The sequence below is a fragment of the Rhinolophus sinicus genome, linkage group LG10 (genome assembly GCF_036562045.2).
Source record: "Rhinolophus sinicus isolate RSC01 linkage group LG10, ASM3656204v1, whole genome shotgun sequence".
Taxonomy (NCBI): Eukaryota; Metazoa; Chordata; class Mammalia; order Chiroptera; family Rhinolophidae; genus Rhinolophus; species Rhinolophus sinicus.
The window spans coordinates 79,743,088-79,759,335 of NC_133759.1; the positions used below are offsets into that span (position 1 = coordinate 79,743,088).

The window sequence follows — 16,248 nt, forward strand, 5'->3', positions numbered from 1 at the left end:
CTCAGCAGCGAGAGAAGGCCACATATTTTTTTCATTTAACTTCATGCTTGAAAAATAAACAAGCAAATAAGCTTCCAACTAGCATTAGCCTTCAGTGTGCCTGAAATCATTCTCAAAAGCTCCTCCCATCAAGGGGCTGACCAAGGCAAGGGGGCAATAAGTAAAAGCAGCTTGTTTTACCCCGTGCAGAGTCCTGCGCCCCATTCGGCATGAGAGCCCAGCAAGCAGACACTCCTGCCCCTTAGTAAGTGACTCGCCCAAGTCCAGAGGCAGAGAACAGCAGGGCTGGGGTCCACACGAACCCACCTCCAAGCTCATGTTCTTACCCGTTGTTCTCAGCTGCCTCTCAACCGTCTATAGCAGCGTTGGCAGACTACAGCCGGCAGGCCACATCAGCCAGCCACCTGTTTTCGTAAATAAAATTTTACTGGAACACAGCCACTCTCACTCGTTTATGTACTGTCTGTAGCTGCTTTCACACGAGAACAGCAGAAGGTTGAATTGAGACCATGGTCCACAAAACCTAAAATATTTACTATCTGCCCCTTTATAGGAAGTATGTCAACTCCTGGTCTGTAAAATCTGGTCTGGAAGCAGAGACCCTGTGGCTTCGATCATGGGCTAGGTGATGTCTACTCAGACGAAAACACTGTTCATCGGTCCCATAATGAGATAATCAGCTGCCACAAGGCACGCTTAGGGTTTCACTTTTAAACAAAGAAATAGCATCATTTCCTTACTGCTTCACATTCCAAAACCAATTTATTAAGTGCTACAAGGTTGCTATGTGGAAAGAGATGGAAAAAATCAGATTTTATCATCCTCTGCTTACTCTACTTCTGATGTAGGCACAAGCCTTGGCCAGAGAGCATCAGATGAACCTGGCCTTCCTAACTCCACCCCTCTGGTTATACAGGCAGCCAAGCCTGGACTGTACCTGTACCCTGGAGGAAAGTGGGGGGAAAGGGAGCCCTGGGGAATGTAGCCCTGCTTTCAAAATGCATTCTGAGTCTCCAGAAGGGGGGCTTAAGTTAAAATAGGCAGGGTAGTAACTTGGCAAAGGAAAAGGTTCAGTTGAAGGTGATTCTCAGCAAAACACAGTATGGGGGGAAAGAAGCTAATTTTGACAATCTCAGGAAAAACTAGGTTCCCACACGTGGATCTAATTTGTTACTCAAGATTTAAGAAGGGGGGCGGACGGATGGCTCAGTTGGTTACAGCAAGAGCTCTGAGTAATAGAGTTGCTGGTTCAATTCCCACATGGGCCAGTGAGTTGCGCCCTCCACAACTAGATTGAAGACAATGAGCTGCCACTGAGCTGCCGGAGGGGCAGCCAGGTGGCTCAGCTGGTGAGAGCGCGAGCTCTCAACAACAAGGTTGCCGGTTCAATTCCCACATGGGATGGTGGGTTGCGCCCCCTGCAACTAAGATTGAAAATGGCGACTGGACTTGGAGCTGAGCTGCGCCCTCCACAACTAGATTGAAGGACAACGACTTGGAGCTGATGGGCCCTGAAGAAGCACACTGTTCCCCAATAAAAAAAAAATTTAATTAAAACAAACAGAAGAAACACTGAACCATTGTATTACTTAAAAATAAAAAACGGGGGGCCAGCCCGCTGGCTCAAGTGGTTGGAGGGCCGTGCTCCTAACACCGAGGTTGCTGGTTCGATTCCCACATGGGCCAGTGAGCTGTGCCCTCTACAGCTAAGACTGTGAACAACAGCTCTCCCTGCAGCTGGGCTGTGGAGGTTGGAGTGTGCTGCCCTGGGCTGCTGTGGGCTGCCGTGAGCTGCTGCTGTGAGTGGCTGACCAACAACTGGCGACCGACTGCCTCAGCCGGGGGTTGGGGGTGGGGGTGGGGGCAAGGCTCAGAATACCATCATGGGCCAGGGAGTTGTGTCCTACACAACTAGACTGAGAAACAACCGCTAAAACTGGAGTGGGGGGGACGGGAGGCGGAAGAAAGGGCAGGGTAAAAAAGATTTAAGAAGGACTAACTTTATGATTAACAGGCTCAGTGCTAGATAGTTTACATGCATGATCTCGTTTAATCCACCAAAACCTCAGTGACAGTGGGGATCACTGTTCTCATTTTACAGCTGAGAAAATTGCCTCAGAGAGGTTAGCAACTTGCCCAAGGTCACACTGCCAGAAGTAGTGCATCTGGGATGTGAATTCACCTTTAACTCCAAAAACCTGAATTCTAACATTATGCAGTATTGCATCTCAGACGCACAACTAGTTGAAAACCCTGGGCAGACTGTTGAGTTGAAAAACTACATTCCTGAACCCATAATCCTAATTACACCCTCCAAGTCTCCCAGGACACCCCCGCTAGGTAACCTCTTCTTTCCCAGGGATTGAGCCATTAGCATTTGCCAAGTCCACTGCCATGATTTTAAATCAAGAAGACAGCACTTCTAGATGTGAGAAGGATTCTGTCAGATTTCTGTTGTTTCTTAAACCAAAGCTTAGCAAGAGTTACATTACTCATTCTCCACCTCACTGTCACACACAACACTGGAGACAGCTGGGAGCAGAGGGGCGCTGGAGCTGGAGTTAAATCCTGCGTGTTTCTTTCCAACCCAGTGTTTAAGTGACATCACACTGGTCGTTTGAAATCAGGCTTAGTGGAAATATTTACACCATGGAAATTAGCAAATGAATCAGCAAACAAATCGGAGCTTTTAGAGTTTTTTTGGAGAGCCAGTTGTTAAATATTTACCAGCACACTGCTGGCTGGGAGATGTCCTGGTCTGAAAGCTCCCGGGACTCCAGAAAGCCTACCTAGTTGCACTTACCTTTCTGACAGTATCGTCATCTGAAGGTTTTATAGAGCATTTATAAAAGCTCTTTCTTTGTAGCTGCCTCATTTCAGACCCGCCAGGGCCCCGTGAAGCAGCTCGAGTCACTGACAAAAGGGAAAAGTGAGGCCGAGAATGGGAAAGTGGGCTGCCCAACGTCAGCCAGCTAACTGGTGACAGGGCAGCATTAGAACCACTGGCTTTCAATCTACACTTTCACAGCACCCTGTACATTTCCTCCACAACGCATTTCCCGGTTTGTAGCCATCTATTTATCTGTGTACACGTTTCATAAAATCAGTCTCCCTCATGTGATTCTAAGTTCCACGAAGGCAGGGCTCTTGTGTTTTCTGTTCACCAATGTCTCTCCTGTGACTAACACACTGCCTGACACACAGAAAGCACTCAATAAATATTTATTGAGAGCATGAATAAGTTAACCAAAGCAGGAATGACTGGGTGTGTGGTTCTCTTCCTACAACAGCACACTGCCAAATATCTGACTTCAGACAAACAACAAAAATGACGACAAAACACAGTAACATCGCCTGGCCTGGAAATTGTTCTTCAGCTTTCCACTACTGCCTACAGCCAGTAAAAACATTTTCACTATCCTTCTGCAAAGGGTAAGGAGAAGGACTGAAGCACGATGGGTTGACAGAAATGCCTGCAAGCTGAGAGATTTCCTCAGTAGCCCTAATCCTACAAATGATTAGAGCATGACACAGGGATGGAGAATGTCTTCCAGTCAATATGAGAGACTGAGCTGGCTTGGAAGGAATCTTCCCCAAAGCTCCAAACATGTGAAAATGACTTATTACAAAAAATTAGTAATAATAATAATAAAGATTTGAGCCATACTCAAAAACAAGAGGGAAATGTCCAAGTGCCTTAAATGAAAGAAATTCAACTCTGGGAGCTGAACGGAAGCTGAGGCCAAATGGCTCACAGGTCCGTACAGTTCCGATATGGGCTTTAATGGTTCAGAACTGGTGTCCCATCAGATTGAGTGTCTGGGCCACAGGCTCCTTGTGGGCAGTCCTGCCCCAGCTGTAAAACGAGGACTCGATGGACCCCACCACTCTGCTGCGGGAAGGGGTAAGGAGACTCATCTGGGGAATAAAAACTTAATCGTCAAGAAATTGAAACACCAGGCTCACACCACACATCTGTGTAGATGTGGGGTTTGAACTGACACTATTCAGGTAGTACAGGGGATAGTCAAGACAAAAAGTAATATAAAATCTGTTTCTAAACCAGTAAACCTGCCCTATAAGGGCACTTCCACAGCTCAGGGCAACCCAGACTCCCATGAACATAACACCCTCTGAAGATGGCCTCACAATAAAAAATTAAAGATCAGTAATGAAACAAATTGCCAAAAGGAAAATAAACAGATGCAATAAATCATAGAACATTTGGGGCAACCATAGAAAGAGAGCCTCAAGACTACTCTCCATAATGTGTTCCTGGAAATACTAGGGGCAGGAGACCAAAGGGGTTCTGAGACCAAATGAGCCTGGGGAACACATCATTAATACACTCAAGTCCCCTTAGAGATTCACAAAGCTCATTACTACAGAGGGTGCCAAAAAAATGTATACACATTTTAAGAAAGGAAAACTGTATTAAAATTGTAATAATATATACCGATAACAAAAGATAAATAGAAGTCACATTTGATTTCTGCAATTACAAGACGTGCTCAGAATGGTTGCCATCAGCATCCAGACATTTCTGATGACAGCGAACTACTGCTTGAGCAATGTTGACGAACGTGTCCACTGGTACACATTTATTTGGCACCTCCAGTATATAAAAGCTCTGACAAGCACTGCAGTTTCTTAACCTGGTTCCTTTGTTTAGCCACTGTCTCCTAAACGTATCTGACCTGAGAACTTTTTCTCCTTCACCTGAACTCCTACAAACATCTCACAACAACGTAGCTTTATAGGACACAGTTGGGTGAATACTGACCTAGAGATGAAAATCCTCGCTCCCAACTCCCCACAGACCCCAGAGCCATTCCCAGCCTCCTCTTCCACCTCCCCGAAAGACCCTTGATTTTCATCACACAGGTTACTTTTCCCCAAAGTACAATAAGTTATGGCAAACTTCCATATCTAGTCCTGTAATTCCTTCAACCTGAATGGCTTTCCAAAATTCTACTCTCATTCTCCACGTTTTAGCTCAAATAGCCCCCTTTCTATGAGTCCTTCCCCACCCAACAATCTGGAGTAAAATATTCCACAGTGTTTTCCTTGAACTTTGATTACAGGCCACCAGTTCTCTCGGCCACACGTTATAGATACATGTTTTCGGTCTGTCTGTCCACCAGCCTCTTGAATAATAATGACTAAGTGCCACTCCCCTCTGTCTCCCATTGGGGTGGGCATGGATTAATAAAGAGCTGGGGCCTGGGAGGCAGACATAGTCAGCTGCAAGTCAGGGAGCTCTCTATTGTTAACAAGCCCTAGTTTCCTCCTCTGCAAATGGAGACAATAACCTCTGCCTGGCAAGATGTAAGAATTAGAAAATGATGTGCGAAAACGTATGTTGGGCAAAAGAAGTCAGCATAAAAGCATACGCATGCCAGGATTCCATTTATATAAAGTTCAAAAACTGGCAAAACTGATCTATGAGAAGTCAAAATAGTAGTTATGCTTCTCAGGGTGGGGGACCGTGACCGGAAGGAAGTTCTGGGGTTCTGTTTCTTGATCTGGGTGCTAGTTATGTGGGTGTTTCACTTTGTAAAAAGTTGAGCTGTGCAATTCTTCTTCGTTCGTGTCCCTGAGCTTAACTTTAATACAAACGTCACTTTTTTTTTTTAATGGTATGTATGAAATGTACCTGGAGAACAGTGGGCAGTCAGGGTGGATTTAGTGCTGTGGTATTCTACGCATATTTGCTTACTGGTCCCCAAAGGAGAAGAGTGAAAAGAGTAACGCTGAGGCAGGGGCACAGGCCTGATCATTGTTTGCAGGCTAAGAAGTTGGCAACGCTCATGATGACCTCAGAGAAAAGCAGAGCTGCCAGAGCCAAGGCCAAGGATATGCCCATTGAGTCACCGGATAGTGCCTGGGCAGCAAGCACTTAAGCTGCAGGCCAAGGAGCTCCAGCCCCGTATTCCACACCTACCGCTGGCTGGAGAGGCTGCAAGTTCAGACAGGAGGAGACGCACATTGATGACCCTGGGAGACAGGAACCAATCCCATCTAGGAGATACCAGAATGTGGTCCCTCTCTCCAGTTTCAGGAGAGAACAGCACATTAAAAATGGGATCATGCAGAAAGAAACTAACCTATAGGTCTCAATATAACACATGCTTGACACTGATCTAACTTTTTAAGAGACCTAAACGATTTCCTCCTGACCTGTATTGAAAATGTGGACCGTTTCCCCATTAGCAGTCACTCTGAAAATCTCAATAGTGTTTCATATGGAATTCTTGAGGAGTAGAAACATATTTACCAGCTAAGAAAGCAAAGAGTCAGGCAAGTCCAGTAGCCAGCACTTCAGCGGCAGAGCTGCACTAGAACCCAGGAGTCATCTCTCTTCTCCGTAGAGTGTGTTTGTCCCCGGAGGTTGCTCACCCTGCCCCTGGGTCACTGAGGTGGTCCGTGGTGAGTCTCAAATGGGAATACAAGAAACAGGCCGCTCACAGGCTTAGCTCGGACCCAGCAGCACCTCCCACGCAGAGGAATCGGGTGACTGGGGGGGCTTGCTCCTTGGTCTTCGCTCTCTCTCGGGGGACAGGTGAGGGTGGAGGTGAGGGTGAGGTACAGGGAAAGAGTCTATTCAGAGAAATAGTAATTCTGTGACTCCTACCAGACCAGATCCTTTTGTCCTCTCTCAAATAACAGGAATTTTAGAACAAAAATGACATGAAGGCAAAACAGGAGAGAAAATAGCAAAGATCCGTGCCCTCCCTCTGACCTCTACTTCGTACATTTGTCCTGATTATCTGGAAAAATTATTCCCATAACCTCAGCTGGCTCAGGGCAGAGTCCAGCCCCAATCCGCCTCTTCATTCCCTCAGGGAATATCCGCTCAGCACCCACGGGTGCTTGCAGGGGCTCTGTGTCAGGCACTGTACGTGACAAAGGTGGCTAAGGTACCTTCACAGTACTCGAGGAGTGTGAGGACAGCGGAGGAGGTAACGCATAGGCAAAAGCAGGTGATGTAGGAGGACAGTTTCTGGGCCCCGGGAAGCCCAGACAGGGCTGACAGTGCTGGGGATGCTGGGGACCCAGAGCCCATGACCATTCTTCCCCCTGCCAGGCACCAAGCACAAGGCCATTTAACCACCCAGACTATGGGCCCTGGGAAGAACTTCTCCTTGAGAAAGAACCCAGCCAACAGTTACTTGTAGTAGCAGCAGCAATGATCGTATCTCCCAGTAATGAACACAGTTTGTGTGCTAAGCACTTCTCATGTGATTCGTGCTCAGCACAACTCTGTAAGGTAAATACTACACTATCATTACTCCCCTTTTACAGATGAGAAAACTGAGACTTAGAGAGGTTTTGTTTTTTGTGTGTGTGGTTTTTTTTTTATTCATTCATTCAAGAAAGTTCTGTGTGTGTCTACCATGAACCCAATACCACTCCAGCGGGGACCTTAAGACAGACAGAATCCATGAGTGTATATAGTGCATATATTCTTGTGGTAGATAAATAACTTGCCCAAGGTCACTCAGCTTGTCATAGCAGTAGAGCCAGGATCTGAACACAGCCACTCTGACTACAGAACCTACACTTTCAAACTCTCAATAAGCAAACTGCCTGGGTGCAGCCATTGTCAATTATAATCATCATTGACACTAAAATACTACATTTCCTCTATCTAAAGATGCACAGTTTTTTTTCCCATTTTAATGTCTGCATTTTAAAATATATCTTGAAAGAAACCTGGGGGCTGTAGGCAAAGGACTAAGTCATCATATCACTGCTATTGCTGTTTAACTGTGGATGTAGCTGAATACAGGTTATTTGATTACTGACTCAGTTGAGTTTTCTGCAAATGCAGTTGAATTTTAGCTTAAATTAAGATCCCTGATATTCCTTCAAATACATTCCAATAAGTTCACTATAATGCAGTACTGAAGGAAAAAATACTGTGTATGCAACATTGCCTATCGCGTGCAATGTAATGAAAGGGAGTAGAAATGGCCAAATTTCCTGGAATAGATCACAGAATTTTCAAAGCCTAAAGGGTTCGCATTCAACTGACGAACATCTAACTGAACATCTAACTTCTAGCAACATGTGACCAATTGAGGGGAAACAAAACTATGGTTTCACCAAACAGAAAATGCAGGCCAAACCCCACTATACTTTGATAAGCCTCAAAACTGTACTGTCAGCCTCAGAGGTACCACAGTGATGAAGCTCATGAGGAATCTACTTTCTGAAAAGCATCGCATCACACTGAAGTTACCATAACTTCTCAGAACCAGATATGACACACAACTTCATTAATGTGAAAAACACCTACACTCCAAACTCTGATTATATAGAACAAGCAACTCATATGTAAGCAAACAAATAAATGAGGGCCACTATAGACAATTTTTAAGTGTATAGATTTAATGTCATGTGTATTTGTTTCTGGAAAGATGTAATTAATTCCATGGCTTATTTTACCATTACCAATGGCAAAATTGAGTACCATTACCGTTATGAGTGGTGCTCAAAACAGAGTATTATGGTGACCACAATGACAGCTGCCATGTACTGAGCACCTGCCAAACACTGTATTTGCTATTTGATGCCCATTATCTCACATGTAAGGAAATCAAGGTTCAAAGTCACCAGTGACTTTGCGAGGTCACACAGCCAGTCAGCATCAAGCCAAGCATGGAAGCAGCTCTGCCGGAGTCTAAAGCTCAAGTGACTTCCAGGGCACACTAATGCCTCTCCCTAAACCCACACTAAACCCACTGCCACCTGCCCTGGCACAGAACACATCGGTAAGTCCTCACCTGAAGAAAGCTTACTGTGATCCCAGAACAGGATGGGCCAGCATGAATTCAACCCAAACACCCCCAAGTTGATCTAAATCCTGCTGCTTTATGACTGCTTCCTTTCTCAAACTGCACTTGAGGACACGCACTGGCAGACCCCAAACACACCAACCACAACATTCACCGCCAATCAACTGACTAGTCGATTCCTTCAAATTGTGCCAATTTGGTAGCACAAACAAGAGAACACATTAAACAGGCTTGGCAAGAAGATCGGGAGTCCTGTCCATTGCTGAGGCCAGGGCAGGAAGGAGCCTTCGGCCTGGCCAGACGCATTCTTTTCCCTGAAGATGCTGTTCCACGTCAGTTCATGGAAACAGAGGCCTCCCTGAGCCCAAGGGAGAGTCTAGCTTACTGTGCCAGTCCCCTTCTGGGGAGCCCTCTGAAGCCTCAGGGCAGCCCACGGTGCCAATAAACAACGGCTCTTCCTCCTGATCAAACTTCTGCTGGAGGACAGGCCAGGGCTTGTAAATTTCACCCCATTGTCTGGACATGTGCCTCTGGACACAGTCTAATTTCCAATGTAAAATCCTTTTCAAGGGCTTTTCCTTAAATATTCCCTCAGGAAATAACCTCAAGCTTGGACACTTAAGAATGGACCAGGACAATTCAAGAAACACTTACTGAAGCCTCCTTGAAGATACAGAGATGAATGAGATGTGATCCCTACCATCAGGGAACTCACAATTGAGTGAAGGAGGTAAGACCAGCTCAGAACTCACTCTAATAAAAAGCAGCACAAGATGAATGTTATCCTGGAACACACAGGAGAAAGGACTTAATGCCAGATGTAAGATCGATAAGAAACTCAACTAACACTGACTGACGGAGCACCTAGTAGGTACCAACTACCATACCAGGCATTGTACAAACCTCATCCCACTTAATTCCTACAACCACCCTGTGGAATATGTACTATTAGTATACTCACTTTATAAATGAAGAAACAGGTGGACAAGCAAAGTATCTTGCCCAAGGTCACACAACCACTTTGTAAATACCAGAGATGAGATTTGGACCCTGCTGGCTAACACCAAAGCTCATGTTATTTTCAGTTCCGTAGACAGACTACACCTCCTGGAGTAAAGAATTCTCCCTGGTAACAGCAGAATCTGAACTGGTTTGGAATTCAACCAGGTGAAGATGGAAAGGGGGATAAAGGGTCACTGAGAGGGAAGGCCTGGAAGTAGGACAGTTCAGCAGTCACAGGTCAGTTAAAGCAGTGGGCAGACGTCAAGCTTCCAGCACAAAGGAAGAGGCGTGTGATCAGGGAGGGAGAGGGCTGGGTATCAAGAGCCCCGGGTTCTTGCCGGGGCACGGCCACTGACCGACTGTGTGACCTTTCGCAGGTCCCATCTCCTCTCTGTGCTTCAGCCTCGTCACCAGTAAGAGTTCCAATCCCCCTATCGGAACAGATATTCCCGAAAGGTCTGCTCTCGCTTAAATGCTCTGTGATACTCACAGGAGGCCACGTGGGACAGTGGTTAAGGCCAGGTGACAGGTAGCCCCCGATCTGCAGTGACCAGCTGAGTGACCTTGGATAAGCTAATTAACTCCCAAGTCCTTTTCCTCATCTGTAATGTGGGGACAACAGCAAAGCGTTTTCACAAGGCTGTGGTGAAGGTTCAGTGAACTGAAGAACAAAAACCACTTAGCAGAGTGCTTGCAAACTGTAAACGTCCAGCAAATGAAGGCAGCTTTGTCGCCACCATCATCACCACCATTACTTCTTCTTTAAAGGGTCTAGAAAGTGAATGTAGTGGTCAAGGCTCAGAAAGCCTTTTTTTTTTTTTTTTTTAATTTAAAAGGACAAGAAATAAGCTCTCTTCTTTCTTCTCTGCAAATGAGAAAAGGCCTCACACCATGAGGCTCCTGTTGCACCAAAGGGCCATGCCATACATACCTTCTCTTCTGATGAAACCGTCAGCTTGTCACTGGATATCAAGCTGCACACCTGGTCCAGGCTTAGGCTAAGAAATTCTTCCCCTAGCATCACCTCTGGAAAGTGCTGCTCTGTTCAAAAAGGAAAAAAAAAGCAGAAGTTCAGAGAACAAAGTTATAAAACACTCCTGTCCTTCCTTCCATGAACCAAGGCCATGATAACAACGGGATTTAGAGTGGAGTCCTTCAGGTTTTGAGGGGAGGTGGGAAGCAGAGGGAGAGGCAGAGAGAAAGACAGCATGTCCTGGCTGGAGAGAAACTAGCCTTTTAATTCAGCAGCAAAGGCATCCTTCCCCCCAACCTTCCGTGTGATCCTGTCCTGAACATCAACACAGATGAAAACAGGGCAGAGAGAGATGTGCGGTTATATTTCTTCCATGTTCCATGAGATTAATCTGGCACTGCAGAAAAGTCTCCCTGGGACCTGCCTACTTAACTGAGCTCATTTCCCCTCAAAGCGCAAGCTGGCAGAGTTGCAGACAGTGACCCCTGCAGTTCAGCCAAACAAAAGTGGGTCAGAGCTGCTGTGTGGCTGGAAGTCTCAGGAGGGTCTGGTAGACAGTCAACATTAAAGGTTAGCGGAAGGCATCATCCTTCCTTGTCCAAAGTCAAGTCTACCATAGCAAGTCTCCAGTTCACAAGGAATCCCAGCTAAGCACTGGGCCAGGTGTGGTGACAACACGGCTGGCCCCACCACAATTGGGAAGAATCCACAACAGCTAATCAGCAAAGGCCATTAAAATGGAGGGGAGTCTGGGGACAGCTAAAACGAGACAAAACCGACAGGTCTGAGGTCCACACAAGGGACATGCCAAAGACAACTCCTACTCTGACATTTGCCCAGGTCACCATCCTGCTGTTACAGAGGCAGTGAAATGTCAGTGAAAGAGCATGCACTTTGGAAAGAAGGAACCTAGACTCAAATTCTGGCTTTGCCATTTGCAAGTTGTGTCCATGAGCCAATGGCATCACCTCCCTGGGCCTCACCATCCTCATTTGTGAAATGGGAATTAAAAACCGCTTGTCCTGCCTCCCTCTTGTGCTCTGATGGGAAAGGAACAGTAGAAGTGTTTCGCAAGCTATGTCAGGGTGAACTGGCCCAAGGGGTCCCGGAGATGACAGGATCCTTTGTCACTTGGCCTAGACCTGGCTCCTTTCTCAGTTCTCTCACAGCCCTGAGTCATCGCCTTAAGGGGCAGCTGTGCTCCTTGCCCTCCAGGCTCCAGGACTCCCCCCTTCCTTCTTTGGTGGCCCTACGCTGGCCTGGAAGCTTCCTGAATAATTCTAGAGGGCCGTACCTCCCAGGCCCACAGAGGGCTACCCCACTTGGTCTGGCCAGCCCCTCAGAGGCTGCTGCAGTATCAATCCTGTTGTCGCTATATAACGAAAGGGAAAAATCAGAGCATGCTAAGCCTCTCTCTCATAGGCATCAGCCTCTTAAAAACCAAAGAAGATTTAAATCATTTCTTGCAAAAAACTCCTTCTTAACTTTTATGTTGAAATAATTCAGACCCAAAGAATTCTCCTATACCCCTCATCTAGATTCCCTAAATGTTAATGTTTTACCCTCAATGATTAAGTTGTAAACAATCTCTTCCATTTTCACTAGACAAAAAGGGCTCCCACTTACTCCCCATCAGCTCAATAACATCACGGAGCCTGCAGCTAAAGCTTGTCCACCCTGAGGCTCAGGAATGTTTGTACATAACAAAGCAAATTTAAATGTCAGACCCTTTATGTTGTTTTGTACACCTAAAACTAATAATAAAATTAAATTAAATTTTTAAAAAATGTCAGATCCTTTATGAAGGGAAGCAACTGTCATAAAGTAAGAAGCTGGTCTTGCTTCTCTTATACGTCAACACAAAAAAGCCGTTAGTTAAAGCTCAGATTTTAGGTGAGATGTGCAGAAAACCTCCATAACTATGGGAATATTTAAGCCTAGATAGTATTATTTGTAAAGTGTCCATTCCTAAAGATTTTTAAATAAAAGAAAATGAACAATCTTCTTTGGATGATGAGAACTCATTCCCGGTCTGAGGGTTTAACAGGATTCCCCCTGCATGCCTTTTCTGGTCCAAGCAGTCTTTGGACCAGAGTCGTCCTTCTCTTGGCCACATCCAAGAAACAGCAGAGAGAGAAGCAGTCACCACACCACGGCGCACCAACGCAGTACGCCCACCAAGGCAGAGCTAAGCAAGCGAGTCAGGGGAACTGCCGCTACCATTCCTGGGGGCCAGAGCCACACTCAGCCTTCCCGCTTTTATCTTCTGTGGCCAAAAACCTTACATTTGGAGGAAGGAAAAGAGTGAAGAGAACTGGAAGTGAGAAAGTAAAACTCTGGGTTGCGGAAAACACTTTCTCACAGCTCATGAAGCTAAAAGTAGAAGGACTTGGATATTGAAAAGGAAGAATACGGAAGGGTGGTGACACATCTTCTAGGTGACTTGGCGAACAAACCAGAAATTCTCAACGATAACTCGAGGCAGAAAGTAGTCAACTCCCCGACACCTTCCCATCTCTCAGGATGAATCTAGGTCCCTTCTTCCTCATGTGTGCTGCTGCTTTGCTCGTATGGGACCTCCCACTGATGTCCCTTCAAAAAGGCTCCCAGGAAGCCGTGTGTGGGGACAGAGCCCCAGAGAGCAGTTTCCAGACTCTCGGCCTCACATGGGAAGGTGCTGGCTCGGGTACTCGATGGCCATCAGCTTTGGCTAGTTGGCCGTCAGCTGTAACCTTTGAGCCATTGGCCACTAATGTAACTGCCGCGGCTGCGCTGGGGAGTGGAGTCGAGGGGAGTTGAGGAGGAGAGTCGGTCGGTTGGCAGAAAAGCGGACAGCAGGTCACACATCGTGTGAACCCAGCCGCCAGGGAGAATATAGTGGTGTGACTCCCCTACCTATGGCTCCGTGGGTGTTCCTTTTTGGCCTAGACACATCCTGCGTTCTTATGTGGGGAGTGGGAGCAGAGACCCCGCAGGCCACCCCGTGTGACACCGTGTCTGGTGGGGTGGGGACAACAAGGGAGTTAGTGGGCAGCAGCTTCTCACCCAGGGCTCTCACCGAGGCCACTGCAAGTGCTCAGTAACTATTAACGTATCATGTGCCAAATGCAGTGTTTCTCCAAAAAAAGAGAAAGCACTCAGGACCCAGGAGATTTGTAGGGCAGGAGCAGAAGGGACGAGGAGAGGGCACAAAGAGGAAAACCCCTTCCCATCAATCTGAGGAGACAGGGCTGAGCCCCCAGAATCTGGGGACCAGAGTCCCCTTTCTGTTAGCAACACTCAAGAAACAAGGAGGTAGAGACAACAGGAAGAGGATGCTCTAGCCAACTGCACTTCCTGGGAAACAGGAGTTCCCCAGAAGACTTTGTTCTCAAATTAGCCCTCTTCCTGGCCATTTCCCCCAAAGAACCCACTCTGCTCCCAGAAGATACCTCCCTGAGAATCAGCTTCTACCTTTAACGCTTGTTTGTTGGTTAGTTGATTTGGCTATTTTTTCTGTGTTTGTTTTGCTTTGTTGTTAATGTACTAAAGGAGCACGTAGTGAAGAGCTCTGGCTAAGGGTCAGAGACCTGGGTTCAAGTCCTAGCTCCACCTCTTACAGTCAGCAACTCTTTCCAGACTCTGGCGTCATCATCCGTAAGATGGGACCATAATACCTGACCGAGGTCTCAAGGTTGTTTTGAAGCTCAAAGACAATAATGTTAGTCCATTTTAAGATCTTTAAAAACCTCTTTAGAAATGAAAGATGAATACTATCGGCCCACGTTCCTGCCTCACAAAGTTCAGTTCTGTGGGCAGCAGTCCTCTGCAACAGAGCTTTTCCACAGCATCAGAGACACCACTGGGGCGGCAGGTCCTGTGGCGAGGCTGCGGGCCTCAAAGGCCACTGAGTTCAGCAAACTTTCTAGGGATATGTTATTCAATGTCTAAAGGCTGCGGTTTTGTCATCTATTAAATAGGGCTAATGATAATACGAACTCACACGATGTACAGGCGTTAAACGAGCAAATATAGTTAACACACTTACCGAGGCCACTGCAAGTGCTCAGTAACTATTAACGTATCATGTGCCAAATGCAGTGTTTCTCCAAAAAAAAAAAAAAAAAGAAAGCACAGCTGATGCCTACAAGGAACCTGCTGGCTTATAAGTGGGGTGAGACCAGGCACCAGTAACTCCAACCCGAAGTCCCCAGGGCCATGACTGGGAGAGACACTCCAAATAGAAATAAAAGGAAAATAGAAATAGAAGCAGGAGAAGTCAGAGCATGTGCAGAGAACAGCAATGGCTCAGTCTGGCTAGAGCCTAGGCTACGTCTTCATTCATCTAACAAATGTTCAGTGAACGCCCACTAAGTATGGGGAACTGGGCCAGGCTCCGGGAGATGCAATGGACAGGCAGGCAAGGCTCGATCTGGGGGACAGGTGGGGTGTGCAGGGGGCATAGGGTCTTCTAACCACGGGCTAGCCCCTGGAAGGGGGAGTCTCCAGTAATAAACTTTACCTTTTCTTGTCCTTTTGCTTCTTTTTCCTTAAAGAGAAATGAAAACAGAGGCGGGGGCGGGGGGGGGAGTCAATTAAGAGTTCTGGTTAAGAGTCCTAATTAACCAGGCTTTACTATAAGTAACAAATACTGTTTAAGCTCCAAGTTTTGATTAAGGAAACAGCATGTGTCTGTTCCTGTCCCTTAGGTTGAGAAATTATGGAGAAGGGGAGGGGCCTCAGTAACTTCAAGTCCTTTCCCCACACCAAGCCACACAAAACTTCCCAACCTTGAAAAGATGAAAACATTTGGATGGCACATGTCTTTGGCTGGCACATTTCCCAGGATAGGGCTTGCTTTAGGGGCAGAGCTGGGTCTTTTCAAGGAAGCAGGCCTGGGAAAAACTGAGGGTATTTCCTAATAGCAGCTAACACTACACCAGGCATTTTACATGTGTTATGTCACTTACTTCTCCCAAAAGTCTTGCTGAAGTGAATGTCAATATCCCCATTTTACAGATGGAGAAATGGAAGCTCAAAAAGTTATTTAGTCATGTGCTTAGGATCACACAGCGGTAAGTGGTCAGCCCAGGTTTTGAAACCAAGGCTGTCTGATCACAGTAACAAGCTTCTGACGAGTATTTTAGTCCGAAGATGATAGTAACTTGTCCTAAGCAGGCCATTGGAGTAAAATTCAAAACAGACATCAGAGCACCCTGAGATTCCCCGTTAGGGGTGCTATACGGAGACAAAAAGAATATGAATCTAATGACCTTTCTTCCAAAAGAAAATCATCTCAGCATAGTGGTGTTCTAAACATTTTGGCCTCAGTCTTACATGTTCACATCTCAGACCTAATCTCTGAATTGAGATCTTTCCCTAATCCCCCTACCAGGCTAGGTGAAGTGATGCCCTTCTGTGTTCCCAAAGGCTCCAAAACAGGAAATAAAAATTACCGTGGCCCTAATGAGCCTGTTTTATCATCGGATGAGT

At 46.4% G+C, this 16,248-nt stretch overlaps 1 protein-coding gene across 21 annotated transcripts in view; it reads right to left on the reverse strand.

The window, feature by feature from the left end:
• Positions 1-16,248, reverse strand: part of KLHL3 (kelch like family member 3) — a 260,598-nt gene that overhangs the window by 42,730 nt on the left and 201,620 nt on the right. For all 21 annotated transcript variants that reach the window (XM_074313559.1, XM_074313563.1, XM_074313558.1 and 18 more), the window contains one exon: positions 10,735-10,844. In XM_074313559.1, the coding sequence (XP_074169660.1) occupies positions 10,735-10,844 (110 nt within the window). The remainder of the gene's footprint in view (positions 1-10,734; positions 10,845-16,248) is intronic.